Consider the following 17995-nt stretch of genomic DNA (forward strand, 5'->3'; position numbering starts at 1 on the left):
ATAGGAATGCAGATTTTGTGGGTAATTATTCAGAAGGCAATGAAATACTTTACAACACTTTCTTTTGTTTCATGATAGTAAAAATGGTGTTATTGTTGGCTCAACAGGAATGAATGCTAGTGTTAATGGAAAACAGAGAATGTGAGTGAGGTATGATGATGTTGGAGGGCTGAACATGGAACATCAACACCATCAGGGGCGATAATTGAAAGAATCTGAAATCAGAGGAACAGTACAAGATTTGAAGAAGGGAAATTGCGGGAGAAAGAGATGTTCAGCAGACAATGAAAGGATTGATGCAGTGATCCAGGCATACACACAATCCCAAATAAATCTGCAAGGCAATGCTCTCGTGAGATTGTGACCTGCAAATGCAGTGTTCATAGAATTCAGTGGGCTCAGAAATTGAAGCCTTACATTCCAAGACTTTTCCATGCTCTTCTTCAGTAGAAAGTGTGGAGGCTTCATCAGTTAATAAATATTTTAAGCCTCTGCATAGGATACACAATTCATTACCCTGAGTTCTTACATATCATTTTCTTACTGAAAAACTTAATACCCTCTAATTCATGCTGCACAATTTCTTAAACTGTGCATGAAGACCTGATGAACAACTTGAGCTTTGTTCATGTGCAATTTCTAAAAGTCACTTGTTATTTACATGCCAGTATGGTAAGTCCTTACTTCTGATGACTAAAGCAATGCTTGATACAGATGCTGAAAGCAATGCTTGATACAGCTTCAAGATGGATAACTTTATACTTCAGACATAACCAGTGATTTAAAGGTAGTGCCAAACCCAATGATTCCTCTCCTCTCCCCCCCTCCCCCTCCGCCCTGACAATTTCACCACTGTCACTTTTGATGATATTTTGTGTGTGCTCATTCTTTCACTTTCCTATTCTTTCACAATTCAACTGTACATATCCTTATTAGGTCCTTGCATGTGATAACAATCTTACTGAAGTTAACAGTGCTGTGTAACTCCACAATAATTGGGTATTACCTTACTTTTTTGCTCTTTGTCTGAACAGAACTGTCTGTTTATATAAAATGGTAAATTATAGTGCAATTTTGAAGATTTCAACCCCTTCACTGGTCCTTCCAGTTAATTATGTACAGTTATGGCACTTATTCAAATGTTCTCCTCTGCCAAATATGACTTCTTGCCTTAAAAATTTTCCCATTCCATTGTGCCAAGCTGTTACAGCAACCTGTTTAAAAGTGTTTTTGAACAAAGTCTGAGTTGCAAAATTATTTATGTCCGTATCCTGTTTCACCCTTTTGGGGCATTATTCACATTAAAATAATTTTGCAACCGAGACTATTTTTGTTCTGAAACACTTCTTGTCTTTCAACAACAAATAAGTCACAACAGATAGTCTGTGTCCTATATGAGCACAATGAGCACAACCAAATGTGTGCACACACAACAGGCACATCTGCCTGTGCCTGCCCCCCCCCCCCCCCGCCCCTCTCCCACACATACACACAAAGCAATAAAAACAATAAACCTATTCCAACAAGGCAAATTATGAACATACTGCTGACAAACAATAAGAGGAATGAAACATAAGGAAAACACAAATGGAAAACAAGCCTTGTAGATGGCTGAATATATGCCTTGGATGAAGAAATGAAGCACGGAAAGGTATTTGCAGTCTTGACAGAAGTATATGCTTCACAAACTGTGATATCTCAAAAGCTGGTAGAATGGTTTATATAAGATCCATTCAGTGATTTAATAATTCCATATGACTGCAAAAATTTTTTCCATATGGATAATTATGAAAGACAAGAGTCAAATCACAAAGGATAAGTAATGATGACCTAACACTGCTTTGTGCAGAAAACTATGGTGCAAAGTCTACTGAAACTGAGGAGATATTGAACAGGTAGCAGGAACTATGTAAAGAAAGTGTGTGTTAACTTTTCACACAGTTGTTCAGGGTGTGGCTACATTATTCAAACTTTGGCCACAATGCAAAGTAAAGTTCATTTGAGAAGAACCTGCTAATTCCAGAATGGAGCTTATGAAGCTGATGTTATTAAGTTATGACATTGGATTTCAAGATGGAATGCTGGCTAACACAAAATCACCTGTAGAAGCAAAAGTTATGTGCCATACAACTGAGTCTCCTCAGATGGAAATGCAGTGTTGCTTGACTGCTGCTTTTGTAGCTGGTCCACATTTCTTCCACTTCTTCTCTTTCTATCAATCTCTCTTTTTTAATACAAATTACCAGTAAATTTAGATGCATTTAGAGCATATATTGCTTATGAACTCGCATTCCAGATCAGACTGGTAGTATTCTATTACAACATTGTTTCACACACAAGCAATGGCTCATACAAAACATTGTTGAATTGAGAACATTTAACTTAGCTTTTAAAACACAAGTGGGAACTATAGTATCAGTCTTCAAAATGCTTACATTTGCAACATAATAATAATGGGAATAAAATGGAATAAATTTATTATTTACAACATAATACATTTTACTGCCTCAATTTCAGAATGGCCCACATTTACACCTCTGAAAACATTAAGAATGAAGTTACTGGCAGGTCTGATAATAAATTTACTATTTGAATTAAAACATTATTTTTGTTTACATACAGATAAACCTGCACAGCAAACTGCTACGTGAACACACTCATCACTTTCAAAGAGCACATGACAGACACATGTGACCAGTTATATTCATCTTGCATTGTGGACTTTTGATATTAATCTTGATGCTATTGTTCTCTCTCTCTCTCTCTCTCTCTCTCTCTCTCTCTCTCACACACACACACACACACACACACACACACATATACAAAAGAGAGAGAGAGAGAGAGAGAGAGAGAGAGACAAAATTCATATGAAGTGCTATCGTGCAAAATATACCCCATAACATCAGTATTTTGGACCAATGAATGAATTATGATGGATTTAGGAGAAAATTATCCTTGAGTTACTTTACTTACATAAGGTTCCACAAGCTTCATTACCAGTTTTTCATGCTGTACATTTGATCTATCAAGACTCAGTCGTACAGTTACTGGGTCAAATATCTTGAAAGTGATATGTTTCCATGTTTGGGTCTGCAACTGTAAAAAGATATTTGATGGAAAGCATAGTAAAAAATATGGTAAGGAAAGTTCTGGCAGACTTTAAGTAAGAAGACCACTCACTGAATTGCAGAAGCATTGAGTAGTCAACAGGCATATACAAAATACAAAAGAGAATGAAAATCTGCCAGCTGTCAGGAGAAATCTTCTGATGAGCTAGAAAACACACACGAATGCACGCACACACGCACACGCACACACACACACACACACACACACACACACACACACACATACCTGTGCCCATACATTGTGCTGGCTAGACACAGTGCCAATGACTCAATGCTTCTTGTATTTGGTAAGTGGTCTCCTTCACTCCTAAATTATTTAGAATAATAAAAAATAAAATTTTTATTAGTACAATTATTTACATGTAAAGTGTGTACTAGTAGGTAAACAAAAACCAAATAGTGTAACTGGAGCAGCATCAGCTTTTTACAAGCAGCGGATTTTCTGGCTAGTGAATGAGAGGTTCATTTAGATCAACCTAAAGCACCTGTAGATTACGTAAAATACCACTAGTCGATATCACAAGTATTACAACTATCATTACTCCTGCCACTCTCATATTGTAATTGTGTCTGGTGTTCTCCACCAAATTCATTTCACTCTCTCATTGGTTCACACTCTGATGGACTCATCTTTCAGAGTTTCTTATGTTCTGTGTCTTCCTTCAATCCTCGAAAAAAAGTTTTTCTTTTCCATAACTAAAGGTGAGTAAATAAGACTTCTTTAATGAACTAAAGAAAATGTAATAATGCTTAATATAAATATTTGAAATGTGTTTACCATCTATAGCAGGGACTACTACAGTTAAACTGACAGTCTATTTTACTCAACTCATGATTACTTGTAACCAGTATGAAATATATGTTTCCCTATACAGTATGTGTGATGTAATTTACTGAAACACCCAAGTACACGTGAAAACTTATTCTTACCTCTCTGTCATACACAAATTTCACTGGCATGTCTTTGTCTAACAGGTACACTGTTCCTTCAAATCCATATTTGGGTATTAATACTTGCAATGCATTTTTCCTCACATACAAGATGTAGCCTTGTTCATCTTGCACTCTTTCTCTGAAGAAAATCTGTAGTAAAATCACATTCATTGAAAGTAAAATCAATGTAACACAACAGCGATAGATACATGAAAAATTAAATAAATGAAAGTTCTATTGCATCTTAATAAAATCTACAAGTAATGTATTAAACTAATGTATTAAAAGTAGTAAATGTGACATTCTAAACAAAGAAGCAGGTACCATAATTTTCACTGTCTTGTAGTTTTGACAGTAATATACACAAAGGAGGTGACATAAAATTATGCATAACACACACATATCCTTTAGAAACCAAGTTTGGACAAGTGACAAAAAGAGTCCACTTCCTACAACTTCCCTTCCAATACAATCAAAAGGTGAAATGTGGAGATTGAAACAGCAATTTTCGTATAAATTGATGACTAACAAACATTGATTCTTGTATTGGTAGCAACCTAAGAAAGGTAACTGTTTCTGAAGAAAGGCAGCACAAAGATACTACATACAGCCATAATGTGTAATTGTTTATGGACAACCAATTTCAGTGAAACATACACCTTCAGGTCACAGATACCATTACATCATATTAAAGGAAGGCTCCTTGGTGTTCAGTACACAGTTACTATAGTTGGGACATCTGTCACTTATACGTCTATCCATTAACTCACTAATCTTTTCTATTAGTCATTAAGTGCACAAACTGGCATTGCAGTGTTTTGAACACTGTCTCATCAAAGTTGTATCATAAACTGACAACTCGGCCTTCCTTTAAAACAGAAGTAATATCTGGCATTTCCCAAGGTAGTGTTATACGCCCTCTATTGTACCTGATCTATATTAACAACATATGAGACAATCTGAGTAGCCATCTTACATTGTTTGCAGATAAGGCTGTCATTTACCGTCTTGTAAAGTCATCAAATCACCAAAACAAGTTGAAAAATGATTTAGATAAGATATGTGTATGGTCCAAAAAGTGGCAATTGACCCTTATTAAATAAAAGTGTGAATTTATTCACATGAGTACTAAAAGAAACCCGCTAAATTTCGATTATGCAATAAGTCACACAAATCTGAAGTCTGTAAATTCAACTACATACTTAGGGATTACAATTACAAACAACCTAAAGCAAGCAAGAATGGAGATTATATTAAATACTTGTAAAGGTATTTTTTAAAATAAATTATTTTCTTCAATTCTATTTTACAGTTCAGAGGACTTTTGAAATGACCCTTGTACGACAATAAGCGAGGCAACAGATTTTCTTTCCATAAACATTATAACAGATGAGGAAGTACAGAAACAATGGGGAGGACGGATGGGGTACAGGATGTAAAATTAGCTGTTACAGGAAAGACAGATCAAGGTCTGCCTGATAGTTGAAGCCAAGACTGTAAAGTCCAAGTACCGGTAGGCACCAATATGTGTGTGTGTGTGTGTGTGATTTAATCAATCACCATGTAGCAGAGATGCTGAGCCGCGATAGGCACAATAAAAAGATTCACACAATCATAGCTTTCGCCCATTAAGGCCTTTATCGACATTACACACACACACACACACACACACACACACACACACACACACACACACACACAAGCGCTGCTTGCACACACATCTGCAGTCTCAGAGAGCTGAAACTACACTGCGAGCAGCAGCAGCAGTGCATAATGGGAGTGGCGGCTGGGATGGGGTAAGGAGGAGGCTGGGGCGGGGAGGGGGAGGGGTAGTATGGTGGGAGTGGCGGACAGTGAAGTGTTGCAGTTTAGATGGAGGGTACGAGAGAAGGTGCGGAGGGGGGAGGGGTAAGTAACGGAAAGGAGAGAAATAAAAATAAAAGAAATTAAAAGACTGGGTGTGGTGGTGAAATGAAGGCTGTGTAGTGCTGGAATGGGAACAGGGAGGGGGCTGGGTGGTTGAGGACAGTGACTAACAAAGGTTGAGGCCAGGAGGGTTACGGGAACGTAGGATGTATTGCAAGGAAAGTTCCCACCTGCGCAATTCAGAAAAGCTGGTGTTGGTGGGAAGGATCCATATGGCACAAGCTGCGAAGCAGTCACTGAGATGAGGGGTATCATGTTTGGCAGCGTGTTCAGCTACAAGGTGGTCCACTTGTTTTTTGGCCACAGTTTGTCGGTGGCCGTTCATGGGGACAGACAGCTTGTGGTTGTCATGCCTACACAGAATGCAGCACAGTGGTTGCAGCTTAGCTTGTAGATCAAATGACTGGTTTCACAGGCAGCCCAGCCTTCGATGTGATATGTAATGTTGGTGACCGGACTGGAGTATGTGGTGGTAGGAGGATGTATGGGACAGGTCTTGGATCTAGGTCTCTTACAGCAGTATGAGCCATGAGGTAAGGGATTGGGAGCAGGGGTTGTGTAAGGATGGACAAGTATATTGTGTAGGTTCGGTGGACGGCAGAATACCATGGTAGGAGGGCTGGGAAGGATAGTGGGTAGGACATTTCTCATTTCAGGGTACAACGAGAGGTAATCGAAACCCTGGCGGAGAATGTAATTCAGTTGCTCCAGTCCCGGATGCTACTGAGTTATGAGGGGAATGCTCCTCTGTGGCCGGACTGTGGGACTTTGGGAGGTGGTGGGAGACTGGAAAGATAAGGCACGGGAGATTTGTTTTTGTACAAGGATGGGAGGATAATTACGGTCAGTGAAGGCTTCAGTGAGACCCTCGGTATATTTAGAGAGGGACTGCTCATCACTGCAGATGCGACAACCACTGGTGGCTAGGCTGTACGGAAGGGACTTCTTGGTATGAAACGGGTGGCAGCTGTCGAAGTGGAGGTATTGCTGGTGGTTAGTAGGTTTGATATGGACGGAGGTCTGAGGCAGAGGTCAACACCTAGGAAGGTGGCTTGTTGGGTTGAGTAGGACCAGGTGAAGCAAATGGGGGAGAAGTTGTTGAGGTTCTGGAGGAATGTGAATACGGTGTCCTCACCTTCAATCCAGATAGCAAAGATGTCATCAATGAATCATCAGCTCTCTGAGACTGCAGATGTGTGTGCAAGTTGCACTTGCGTGAGTGTGTGTGTGTGTGTGTGTGTGTGTGTGTGTACTGCTGACAAAGGCCTTAATGGCCGAAAGCTATGATTGTGTGCATCTTTTTATTGTGCCTATTGTGGCTCAGCGTCTCCGCTATATGGTGTGTAGCAACTTTCCTTCTCTCGTATTGTTACATTCCATTCTGGATTTTCCATTGTTTGAAATTTCTATATTATTATGCAAAAAGTAACCGCAAACTTGAATGAATGGTGTAATTACGTATGAATGTCTTTAAAAAAGAGTAGATGTTAAAAACTGGAGGAGAAGGAGGGGGAGGGGGGGGGGGGGGATGCAATATCTTTCAGCCAAACAGACCTTCATCAGAATTAAAAACACACGTGCGCGTGCTCCCACACACACACACACACACACACACACACACACACACACACACAGAGTCTCTGGCTGTGAAGGCTAAATTACCTGGCCTTGGCAGCCACAGATTTTGCTCGTGTGTGTATGTGTGTGTGTGTGTGTGTGTGTGTGTGTGCGCGCGTGCACGCGCGTTTCTTTGTCTCTTTCCAATGAAGGCCAGTTTGGGCGAAAGCTTTGACAGTCTTTTGTTGTGCCTATCTGTGACTCAGCATCTGCAGTATATGGTGAGTGCAACTATCCTTTTCATAATACTGTCAAGTATCAACTGTAATATGCAGAGGTTATTAATCTGATGTGAAGTAAAGTACAACACTGAAAACCTGAGAACTGGCACTGATTAGTGCATCAGTAACACAATGAGATATGAGAGATGACATCTAAACAGTCCTTGCTTCCTGAAAAGAATACACTGTTTACTTTCTGTGCTATTTTATTCTTTCAATAATGTACAGACATCATAAATTCGTTATAATGACTGTCAATAGGGATCACAATCAGTAGCAGTGGTGGACATTTGTTTAACCTGAGAAGTTGTAGCCAACTCTGCAGTCGGTCATTTGTTGCAACAACTTTTAGCTTACAAACTGGGGTGCTGAATCTCTTGTGTACATCTGCTTTCGTAGCTATAAAGAGTGTACAAATGTAATTCAAACTGAGTGCCAAAATCACTTTTGTTTGCTTCAATTTTTCTCAACAAATGGAAATGGCCACTGACAAGAACAACGAGGAAAACTTCTGAGTGTTTTATTTGTATTTTCATAATTTATTGTAATATTTTGTGCGAGAACTGATAAGCAAATGAATGTACAGAAGATAAAACACAAGACTGTAAGGCTAATCAACACTTTTATCTTGAAGCCCCCTGTCTGTGGCAGCATAAGATTTTACTTTTGTACCATGAAATATGAGGCGCCATGGTATTTTGTGAATCATGTATTATTGTACTGAAAATGTGATTTCAAGACACTTCTAAAACCAAAATAGATGTATGAACATTTTTTGAGAGTTTTTGCCTGCTACTATCCACCATTCAATCAAAACTGCAGTGTTCATAAAGAGTAATGAGCTACCTATTGCCAAAAACAGTAAAGGGACCAGTTGCCAGGAAAGAGGTTTGACTGAACCAAAACTAATTTACAAGATTAATATGTTTTGTTTCCAAGAGTGTGTCTGGTGATATATTCGACTTCATCCATCATTAGCTTAGTGAGTATAGCCCTATGATTTTTTTGTTGTGACTTCACCTTTAGTGAACTCGTATGTCCCCATAAAGATAACTTAACTGGATTCCTGAGAACATGTTATTTACATTCCAAAGTGTGCTTTTTACCTTTACTTATATCTTAGTGAACAGGCAGTATTATGAGCTGGTAATATGAGCACAAAAGTTATTTTTCAATAAATATGACAACAGGAAGTCCTGGGTACAATATAAATACTGGGGTGTTGAGCAACCAAAAGGCACATAAACTAAGCTGAAAATATTGTTATGTTTTTGGATAATGTCCTTCAGAGCTAACTAGTACACAGCTGAACTGTCCTGGCCACTGTCCGAAAGCTTTGCAACATTTTCAGTCTTCTTTATGTGGCTATTAATCACCTATCACCTGAGGCATATAGTCAATGTCACTTTAACACTGTCATGCTTAATTTTCAACAGCAGTGGTAAGTTTCTTTTAGAAGAAGCTTCTTAAATTTAAAGGTTGTCCACTCCTCTCCATGCATGCATCATCACACTAGGAGACACCTCTGTGATATGTTTTCTACCACATATGTTATACATTAGCATGAACCAATAAACAGCTGGTTACCTTCATGTACATGTAGGATTGGCTGAAGTGTCTTAACTGTTGTGCTGCACAAGGTATTCAGTCACAGTCAGTCATCGGGTTGAAAAGGGAACATTTCCATATAATGATTTATTTAGCTATTATTTATATTTCTTCAGAATAAATGAGTGTTTAAATGAAACTCAGCACTCTGAGTGACTTTGTATAGTATTTGGAAAATAATCTCTTCCAGTTCATATGAAAAAGATGGGATGACACCTCCTCTAGCAGATGAGAAGTACCTAACTGTTGATTTCAAACTAAGCACACTATGCTTACAGAGAATGATTTACAAGAAGAGCACTTGCACATAACAGCAAATTCAGATTACTCTTGGGATAAAAGTGGGAGCTATCACTGAAGATTTAATGCAAGAGTCTTGATATCAGAAAGGACTCGTTCCACATCATTATGATCTGTCATGTAAAATGATCCTTGGAACATGTAACTAAGTAAAAGGTTGGAAATTGGTCCACACCAGTTATCTAGCTCGGTATCCGGGTGCTTGCCAGCTGGATCTCTGTTATGATTTGCAATATAGGTTTAATTTTGACATATAAAATTTTATATTCAACATTTTAGCTGGTGGTGAAATATGGTATATCATTTTGTCAAACAACAGAAAATCCAGGATGGAATAATGACAAATTAGGGAAAGGATAGAGTGCCACTCATGATGAAGGGTTTCTTCTGAAACAGACATCATACACACACACACACACACACACACACACACACACACACACACACACACACACACGACCACTGTCTCTGGCTGCCGAGGCCAGACTGCAAGCAACTGTGCATGATGGGAGAAGCAATCTGGATGGACTGGGTAAGGAGGAGGCTGGGGGCAGGAAGGGGTAGGCAGAGAGAGTACGAGTAGAGAACAGTAAATTGCTGTTTGAGGAAGCATACAGTGATGAGGTGGAGAGACGGTAGGACAACTAGGTGAAGTCGGGATGTTAGATGGAGGGCGGAAGTGAAACGGAAAGTGAGAGAAGTAAAAAGATTGTGGGTGTACTTGTGGAGTAGAAAGCTGTACAGTGTTGGAGTGGGAACAAGGAAAGGGACAGTTGGGTGAAGGACAATGACTAATGTAGGTTGATGTCCGGAGGTTTACAGGAATGAGGGATACATTGGAGAGAGAGTTCTCATTTGTACAATTGAGAAAATCTGATGTTGGTAGGAAACAATTGCACAGTTGGGATCTCTCCTTGCAATATATCCCACATTCCCATAACCATCCAAGCCTCAACCTTTGTTAGTCATTGTTCTTCACCCACCCGTCCCCTTCCTTATTCTCATTCCAGTACTACACAGCCTTCTATTCCCCAAGTGCACCCATAGTGTTTTTACTTCTCTCCTTTTCTACTCCCCCCTCCCTCCCATCCTTCCTGCCCTCCGTCTAACCTCCCTCTGGGATTGGGCTGCATGGAAGTTGAATCCCTGCCAGAGAAAATGGACCTTGATGGATTAAAGAGCAGTGTTGCTGCAGAGTTGCAGTTGCCTAGTGAGTGCCTCACCATTTTGCCACGTGAATACATTGGCCAAAAGTGCCCCTCATTGCCAGCATAAACACCGCCACACTTTGATCACTCAGTCCATCATGTACTTCATCTGATAGTGTCCATTACTATCTCCACCGTACTACTGATTACTTACTGCGGTTTCGCTTTGGCATTGGTTTTCCTCTTTGGTCCTGATTTGGATTGTGGCTCATACTTGACCTCTTGATAGCACTGTGTTGGAAGTTCATTATTGCACAGGTTGCTATTGACTTGCTCTTGTTGTGTTCGGCCCACCATTTTGCTTGACTCTGGCATGGGTTTGAGTCCCATCCGCAGTTGGTCTTCCTGCCTTGTGTCGTCATTTCCCTCTGATTTTCTGATGTGCACTCTGGTACTCAGCCACTTGCGGATATAGCACTCCAGACTGCAACTAGCTGCCCTACCCTCTCTCAACCCTGTCCCTGTATGCTTCCTCAAACAGTACTTTACCATCTCTCACCCGTATACTGTTCTTCCTCCCCCTCCCCGCCCAAGCCTACTCCTTATCCCCACCACCCAGTCTACTTCTCCCATTACACACAATTCCTTGCAGTCTGGCTTCAGCACCCAGAGACAGTGGTCATGTGTGTGAAAGCTGTGCTTGTGCTTGTGCTTGTGTGTGTGTGTGTGTGTGTGTGTGTGTGTGTGTGTGTGTGTGTGTGTTGTCTATTTCATGAGAAGGCCTTCTGCCTGAAAGCTTACATGTCTTTTTGTTGTTCCTATCTGTGACTCAAAATCTCCACCATACGATGAGTAGCAATTTATCCTTCTTATAGTATACCAGCCTATTCCAGGCACAGAGCAGCAGTCATGTTTTTTGGATCTTTTCTGATACTTCTTGGAAGGATATCATATTCCACTTGTGGCTGCAGAAGTTTTAATTTTGCTATTACAATTTCAGGTTTATGTTACTGTCAAGTAACTATGTTGTGGCAGGTGTGTAAGTAATGGTATGGCATCAATTATATATGACTGACAATGGCTTAATGCTGAAATTGCTATGCCAAAATAAAAACCTCTACAACCATAAGTGGAATATGATATTCTTTCAACAATTCATAAAGGCTGAGGACTCATTTTACATGAAGTTTTCTGGAGATATTTGTTAAATAAAAATAAACATTAAATGCTGCTGTCTGCTTTCCTAACCTAAACAAATTCAGGAAAGGTAGCCAAAAATGGGCTTGCATGGGACCCTGTTCCACAGCTCATACAAATACCAAAATACAAGCATGTGTTGAAAAGTTCAAAATTCAAGTATCTTGATACTGTAATTATCTTAAATGTCGTAAGGGTACCACACAATTTCCTCTTCTAAATAAAACAGAAATTATCTGCCGAGATTATTTTGAGACCACTACTAGTTACACCTGTCTATGATGCACACCTAAACATTTTCTAGGAGACACGTATTTGAGTCTCCAGTAATCTGATATGGCACATGAACTATAGACAACATTAACATGTACTCTTTGGAGGCGAAGTTTTTAGAAAATGAAGAATCTGAAGTTCTTTGTCAAAGATTTCAAGTTGACCAATGTATACACCTCAAAGCCCATTGGTTGCAAAAATACAACACTTTTTCAAATTCTGGAAATTAAACCCACTCATTTGACAGTTGCACACTGGATTTTCCCTTTGTTGCTAAAAATGACATGTGCCTAAAGTAATGAGATGATAGGCTCTGAATTTTCTTCCGTTTCTCCATCTTCATTACTATAACAGTATATGAGTACGTTAATAGCCAGTGGAAAAATACTCCTATTGCAGCACAAAAAAGGTAAATACACTCCTGTTTAAAAGACTGATTGGAAAGTGGGGTACCAGCTGCCTCATCCTACCTTCCTAAGCACCTTTAAAAATTTTCCCAAAAAAATCTGGTACATAAACATATTCATACTCTTTTTAACAAGCAACTCACCACTCACTCCCACAAGCCCCCTAACTATAAGTAGCTCTCATCCACTAGTTCAGCACTCTGTCACTCATACCCATGCACTTCCACATGCTCATTCTCACTCATTAACTCAGCCCAAGTCATTCTCTCTTTGCATCTCTCTCACTGTAACTGTCTCCTATCTCACACCACAGTCTTCTTCAGTCCGTCCTTGTATTACTGCCTCCTCTCATAGTCACTGTCTCCTCCTCGCTCTCTCTTACTGCTACAGTCTCATTCATTCATTCCTACTGCTGCTGTCTCTTCTCACTCTCATCCCTCATTTCACTAGCTCTCAACCACTTCCACTTTCTACATCTCTTTATGCCTGTTTGACTGGTGTTCCCTCCTTTACTCTTTCTCCTTTCTATCTCCTTCTGCTGCCACTGTGTCCCTCTCACACTGTCATTGTCTCCTTCACTCTTTCTATACCACAATCACTGTCTACAATCTTCCAGTATTTATTACTTTTCTGTCTATCTCCCACTGCTGCTGTCTGCTCCTCTATCAGCAAAAAAAGTGTGAATATGGCCACATTGCAAAATTTTTGGTAAATTTTTAAAGGTGCTGAAGAAGGTAGAGTGATGCAAGTAGTATCCCACTTTTCATGGTATCCCACTTTTCAGTCAGAGTCTTTTAAACTGGGGATCCAATAGGAGCATTTTTCCATTTTTCCCTTGTTTTCCCTGTCACAGCAGGGCATGTCACTCATATGAAGAGAACTTTATGGGTCAGTAAAAGTTTGATAGTTTACTTATGTAAAATTGAAATAATGCAAAACTATCTCGGACCAAATTTTATGTGCACAAAAATTTTGCGTGTCCTTCAGTACTACAACATGGGGTACACAGAATCCTTCTGATGATAAAAGAGACACTTTACAGCACACTGCTCCATGTTAAGCAACTTTTAAATTACATTTTCACGCCACACTGGATTTTATGTGCATTTATGTGTACAGGTAGAGTAATACTGAAGCTCTGTATCTTGGAAATGGGTGGCTATAACAAGAAATGTTTTTTAAATTGTTTGAGATTGGGGTCTTACGAAGACATTGTAAAAATTCCACCAATGGTGCATAGCCACCTTGGAATCTGTGGCTTAGTTTTGGTACTCAAAGACCATGTTTTTGGAGCATTTCTCGATAATGGATGAAGATTTTTGAAAATGGAAAGATCAAACTTCTAGATGAATGGCTAGAGCACATAACATTAAAATCTGAGCAATTTGCTGTGATTTATTTTTATTTAGATTTCACCTCACGCTGGGTTTTAGTACACATGTAAGGTAAATTTCAACCTCTGTATTTTGGAACTGCATAGGTTGTCCAAGATCAGGATCTTAGGAATATATTTCAAAAATTTCAGCCATTTACTGTGCGTAGCCATCTTGGCAAGTGTGGCTTGGTTTTGATATGAGAAAATGGTTAAAAAAAATTCCTATTTTGTGGTTTTTCTAAGGAATCACCCATGCACTAATGGTGCTCTCATAAGCCCCTTAAGACCCACTACATACCAAGTCAAATGCAAAAATAACCAACCAATCTACTGCATTTGCCTAAGCAGAAGGAAGTGTGTAATATTCATACTTTGGCCTATACTGCAGGATAGTGACACTAACACTAACCTTGTTAGGTATACAAGACACTCGACCGTACCTCTCTATCACCAACAGAACCTGAGGTATGAGCCCCGAAAGAATCCAATTTTCATGTGAAGCATTCCGAAACATACTAGACAGCACATGCGATTGTATGTGTACTGATTCTTTGCGCAACCTGTATCTCAATGAATAGTCATCACAATACTAATCTAAATAAATTGTTGATATCACTTGGCTATCACTCTGTAGTAAATAAATTCATACATGCACAAAAATTTACAAAATCACAGTATTTGGTATTAAAATGTTTCAAATTAATGCTTTTCAACAGAATCGCATAATTCACTTATTATTGTGCAGAATTAAAGAATGATTGTTGTACCCAGCACATTTAGGAAAAAACATGCAAAGATAATACAGGCAATAAGAATAACTGACACTGTGATTGCAACTGTGTCTCATGGACAGAAAGATTTTATTCCAGGAACACTGCTGTACTAAGAAATGCTTACAATTATTGAACTAACAGATGTTTACAATGAAATGCAAGTACAATGCAACAAGTCCTTTTTCATCCTTTGCCTGACTTCTATCCAACTTAAAAAAAGGGTGCCAATAAGTAATGCAACACTTTTTTTTTTTTTTTGGCCAATTTCAGTTGCAAAAATGTGGAATTTCTTTTGGGACACCATTAAATATTCCTGCTTCAACCTTAAGAGTTTCACGAAGTTCTGATACGTAGTTGCCCAATACATAGCCTTCAAAACGGCATCTGTGATGGGAGTGCATTCCAAATAGGAACCTGTCATTGAGTTTCTTTTGGCAGAAAACCAGAGCATCACACATATTCGTAAGCACTTGCAAGATTTCTACAGAGACCTGTCAGTGAACAAGATCACACTGAATCTTTGGGTGAGGCATCTGTCATCATCGCAACAAGGTCATGCATATCTGTCCAATCGCTCATGTACTGGACCGCCACACACAGCTGTGACTATTACAATGTTGAAACTTGTGGACACTCTCATTTGAGGTGATCAATGGGTTGCAGTCAAACACCTTGCTGAACAACTGGATGTCTCTGTTGGTATTGCTGACACACACATCCATAGTTAGGGTACTCAAAGGTGTGTGTCCACTGGGTTCATTGCCACCTAGTAGAAGCAATAAAGAGCAAGCAAGGAACATCTGTGCGGAGTTGCTCGCATGTTACAAGGCTGATAATCACCATTTTTTGTCGAACATCATCACAGGCGATGAAAGATGGGTTCGTCACTTCAAACCAGGAACAAAATGTCAATCCATGGACTAGTGCAACACCACCACCTCTCCACCAGAGAAAAAATTTAAAGCCGCAACCTCAGTCAGTAAAGTCATGATGACTGTCTTTTGGGACTTTGAAGGGGTTATTCTGTTTGATGTCTTTGTTCATGGTGCAATGATCAACTCTGAAGTGTACTGTGCTACCCTCAGAAATTGAAGAAACAACTTCAGTGTGTTCATTACCACACAAATGCAATTGAACTTCTCCATGACAATGTAAGGCCTCACACAGGTCTGTATATCCAAGAGGAGCTCACAAAACTTCATTGGACTGTTTTTCATCCACCCTACAGACAAGATCAGCCAACTTCTGGCTTCCATCTGTTTGGCCCATGAAGGATGTACTCCACGGGAAGCAATATGTGGATGATTCAGCAAGACACTGGCTCCAATGTTGACCAACAGAATGGTACCATGCTGGCAAGCAGCACCTCCCAGTAAGGTGGCGCAAGACTGACACATTGAATGGAGATTACTATGAAAAACAGAGTTTTGTAGCCAAAATAGTGAGGAATAACATGATGTATTGGAATCCTAAATAAAACCAACTCGCTTTGCATTACTTACTGAATGCCTCTCATACGTTATCCACATTTTGTAATTTCTGCTTTTCATTGTTGTTGTATGTACATTTCATAGTTACAATAATGTCAACATTCAGTACAATATTTGCCCTCTTAAAAATTGTTTTGGGATCTTTTTAATCACAATTATTCATTATAGATGAAAACTAAACAATAACTATCCTCTTTCCTAAATTTTTGGTATATCTACACTTTTTGTTTTCCTAAATTTTTTGGTATATCTACACTTTTTGTTTTTCTGTACTCTGAAAAAATTTCTCTAACTGATATCCCCTGAATTTAGAGTCAATGTATGATGCCCTAATAAGTTGAAACTATGATAGCAAACAATTAAAATATTCATGGCAGCCATAGTGACTATTCTCGGGAATATTGATAAGTGAAATCAATGGGAAACTTAATAATAAAACCCTTTTACTATCTTTTAAGTAGTGCTTTTACTGCATGTTCCACAGTTACAGCTTCAATTGAAACATTGGTGAAGAATCTGTGACTTTCAAATGTACATTTCTGAAATAAAAAACACTATTGAGAAGACAGTAGATGTATTTATTATCAAGTTTCCCAATAAGAACTTTATTTAACATTTCCACAACTAAACGTTTAACCATTTTAATAGCACTTCTTCGCCCTGATGTAACAATAGTCGTGAAATTTTCAGAAAGAAAGTAACTTGTTAAGGTGGTGAGGTCATTAGAGACAGAGCACAAGGAAAAATTAGGCAAGAACAGCACACGAGATTGGCCATGATGATTTCAAAGAAAACAGCTTGGCATTCACCTTAAGTTATTAGCTGAAACCAAGGAAAACCTAAATATGAATGGCGGGAAGTCTGCTCCTCCCACACATGAATGAAGGACCTTCAAAATTGCAACACACCACTCTGTTATAATTTCTAGCATCATCCCTGAGTTACAACATTCAGCAGTGACACAACATACTAAGCACTCAAATTTTAATCTTCACTTAGCTACAAAAATTAAGTGACAGGAGCACACATTACGTAAATGTCATATTTTTCACAGGCTAATAAGTGAAAAGCTACTACTATCAACCACTGTCTACAAATAAAATTAAAGAAATTAAGCTATGGAAAAAAGAAATACAAAATAAGCTACCTGCAGTTGACTATTTTTATCGATAAGCTCTTCATATACATCAATAAACAAAATAACTTCTGGATTATTGTTTAAATAAACATTACTCTCATAACCATAACAAATAACAGCCTTACATGTGTATGGAGTGCAACTGACGCTCTCCCAGCATATTGTGCCATACGGTTTCGATAATTCAAATTGTTACAAAGTTCCTGAGATTTCTTCTTATCAAGGAGATCTGGATAAGTTGAATCTGCTCCAATGCAAACAGCCAGAAGTCGGTGCACAATTATATCTGCATACCTAAAGAAAGTAAAAACATACATCCAAAATCATGATACAGAATAAATCAAAAAATCAAATTATTGTACACAGACATACATTTATTTTAGGCTGACACTCAATACCTAAAATTAAAACACAATTAAAAATGTATAAGGTAATAACTCACAGGGCCTACCACACCATGA

At 38.9% G+C, this 17995-nt stretch overlaps 1 protein-coding gene across 1 annotated transcript in view; it reads right to left on the minus strand.

The window, feature by feature from the left end:
* Nucleotides 1-17995, minus strand: part of LOC126183676 (exosome complex exonuclease RRP44) — a 149922-nt gene that overhangs the window by 24067 nt on the left and 107860 nt on the right. Inside the window, exons 15-17 of the mRNA XM_049925843.1 lie at nucleotides 17660-17828; nucleotides 4059-4211; nucleotides 2974-3096 (exon numbers count right to left, since the gene is read on the minus strand). Of these exons, the coding sequence (XP_049781800.1) occupies nucleotides 2974-3096; nucleotides 4059-4211; nucleotides 17660-17828 (445 nt within the window). The remainder of the gene's footprint in view (nucleotides 1-2973; nucleotides 3097-4058; nucleotides 4212-17659; nucleotides 17829-17995) is intronic.

This window comes from Schistocerca cancellata, chromosome 1 (assembly GCF_023864275.1).
Source record: "Schistocerca cancellata isolate TAMUIC-IGC-003103 chromosome 1, iqSchCanc2.1, whole genome shotgun sequence".
NCBI classification, from domain to species: Eukaryota; Metazoa; Arthropoda; class Insecta; order Orthoptera; family Acrididae; genus Schistocerca; species Schistocerca cancellata.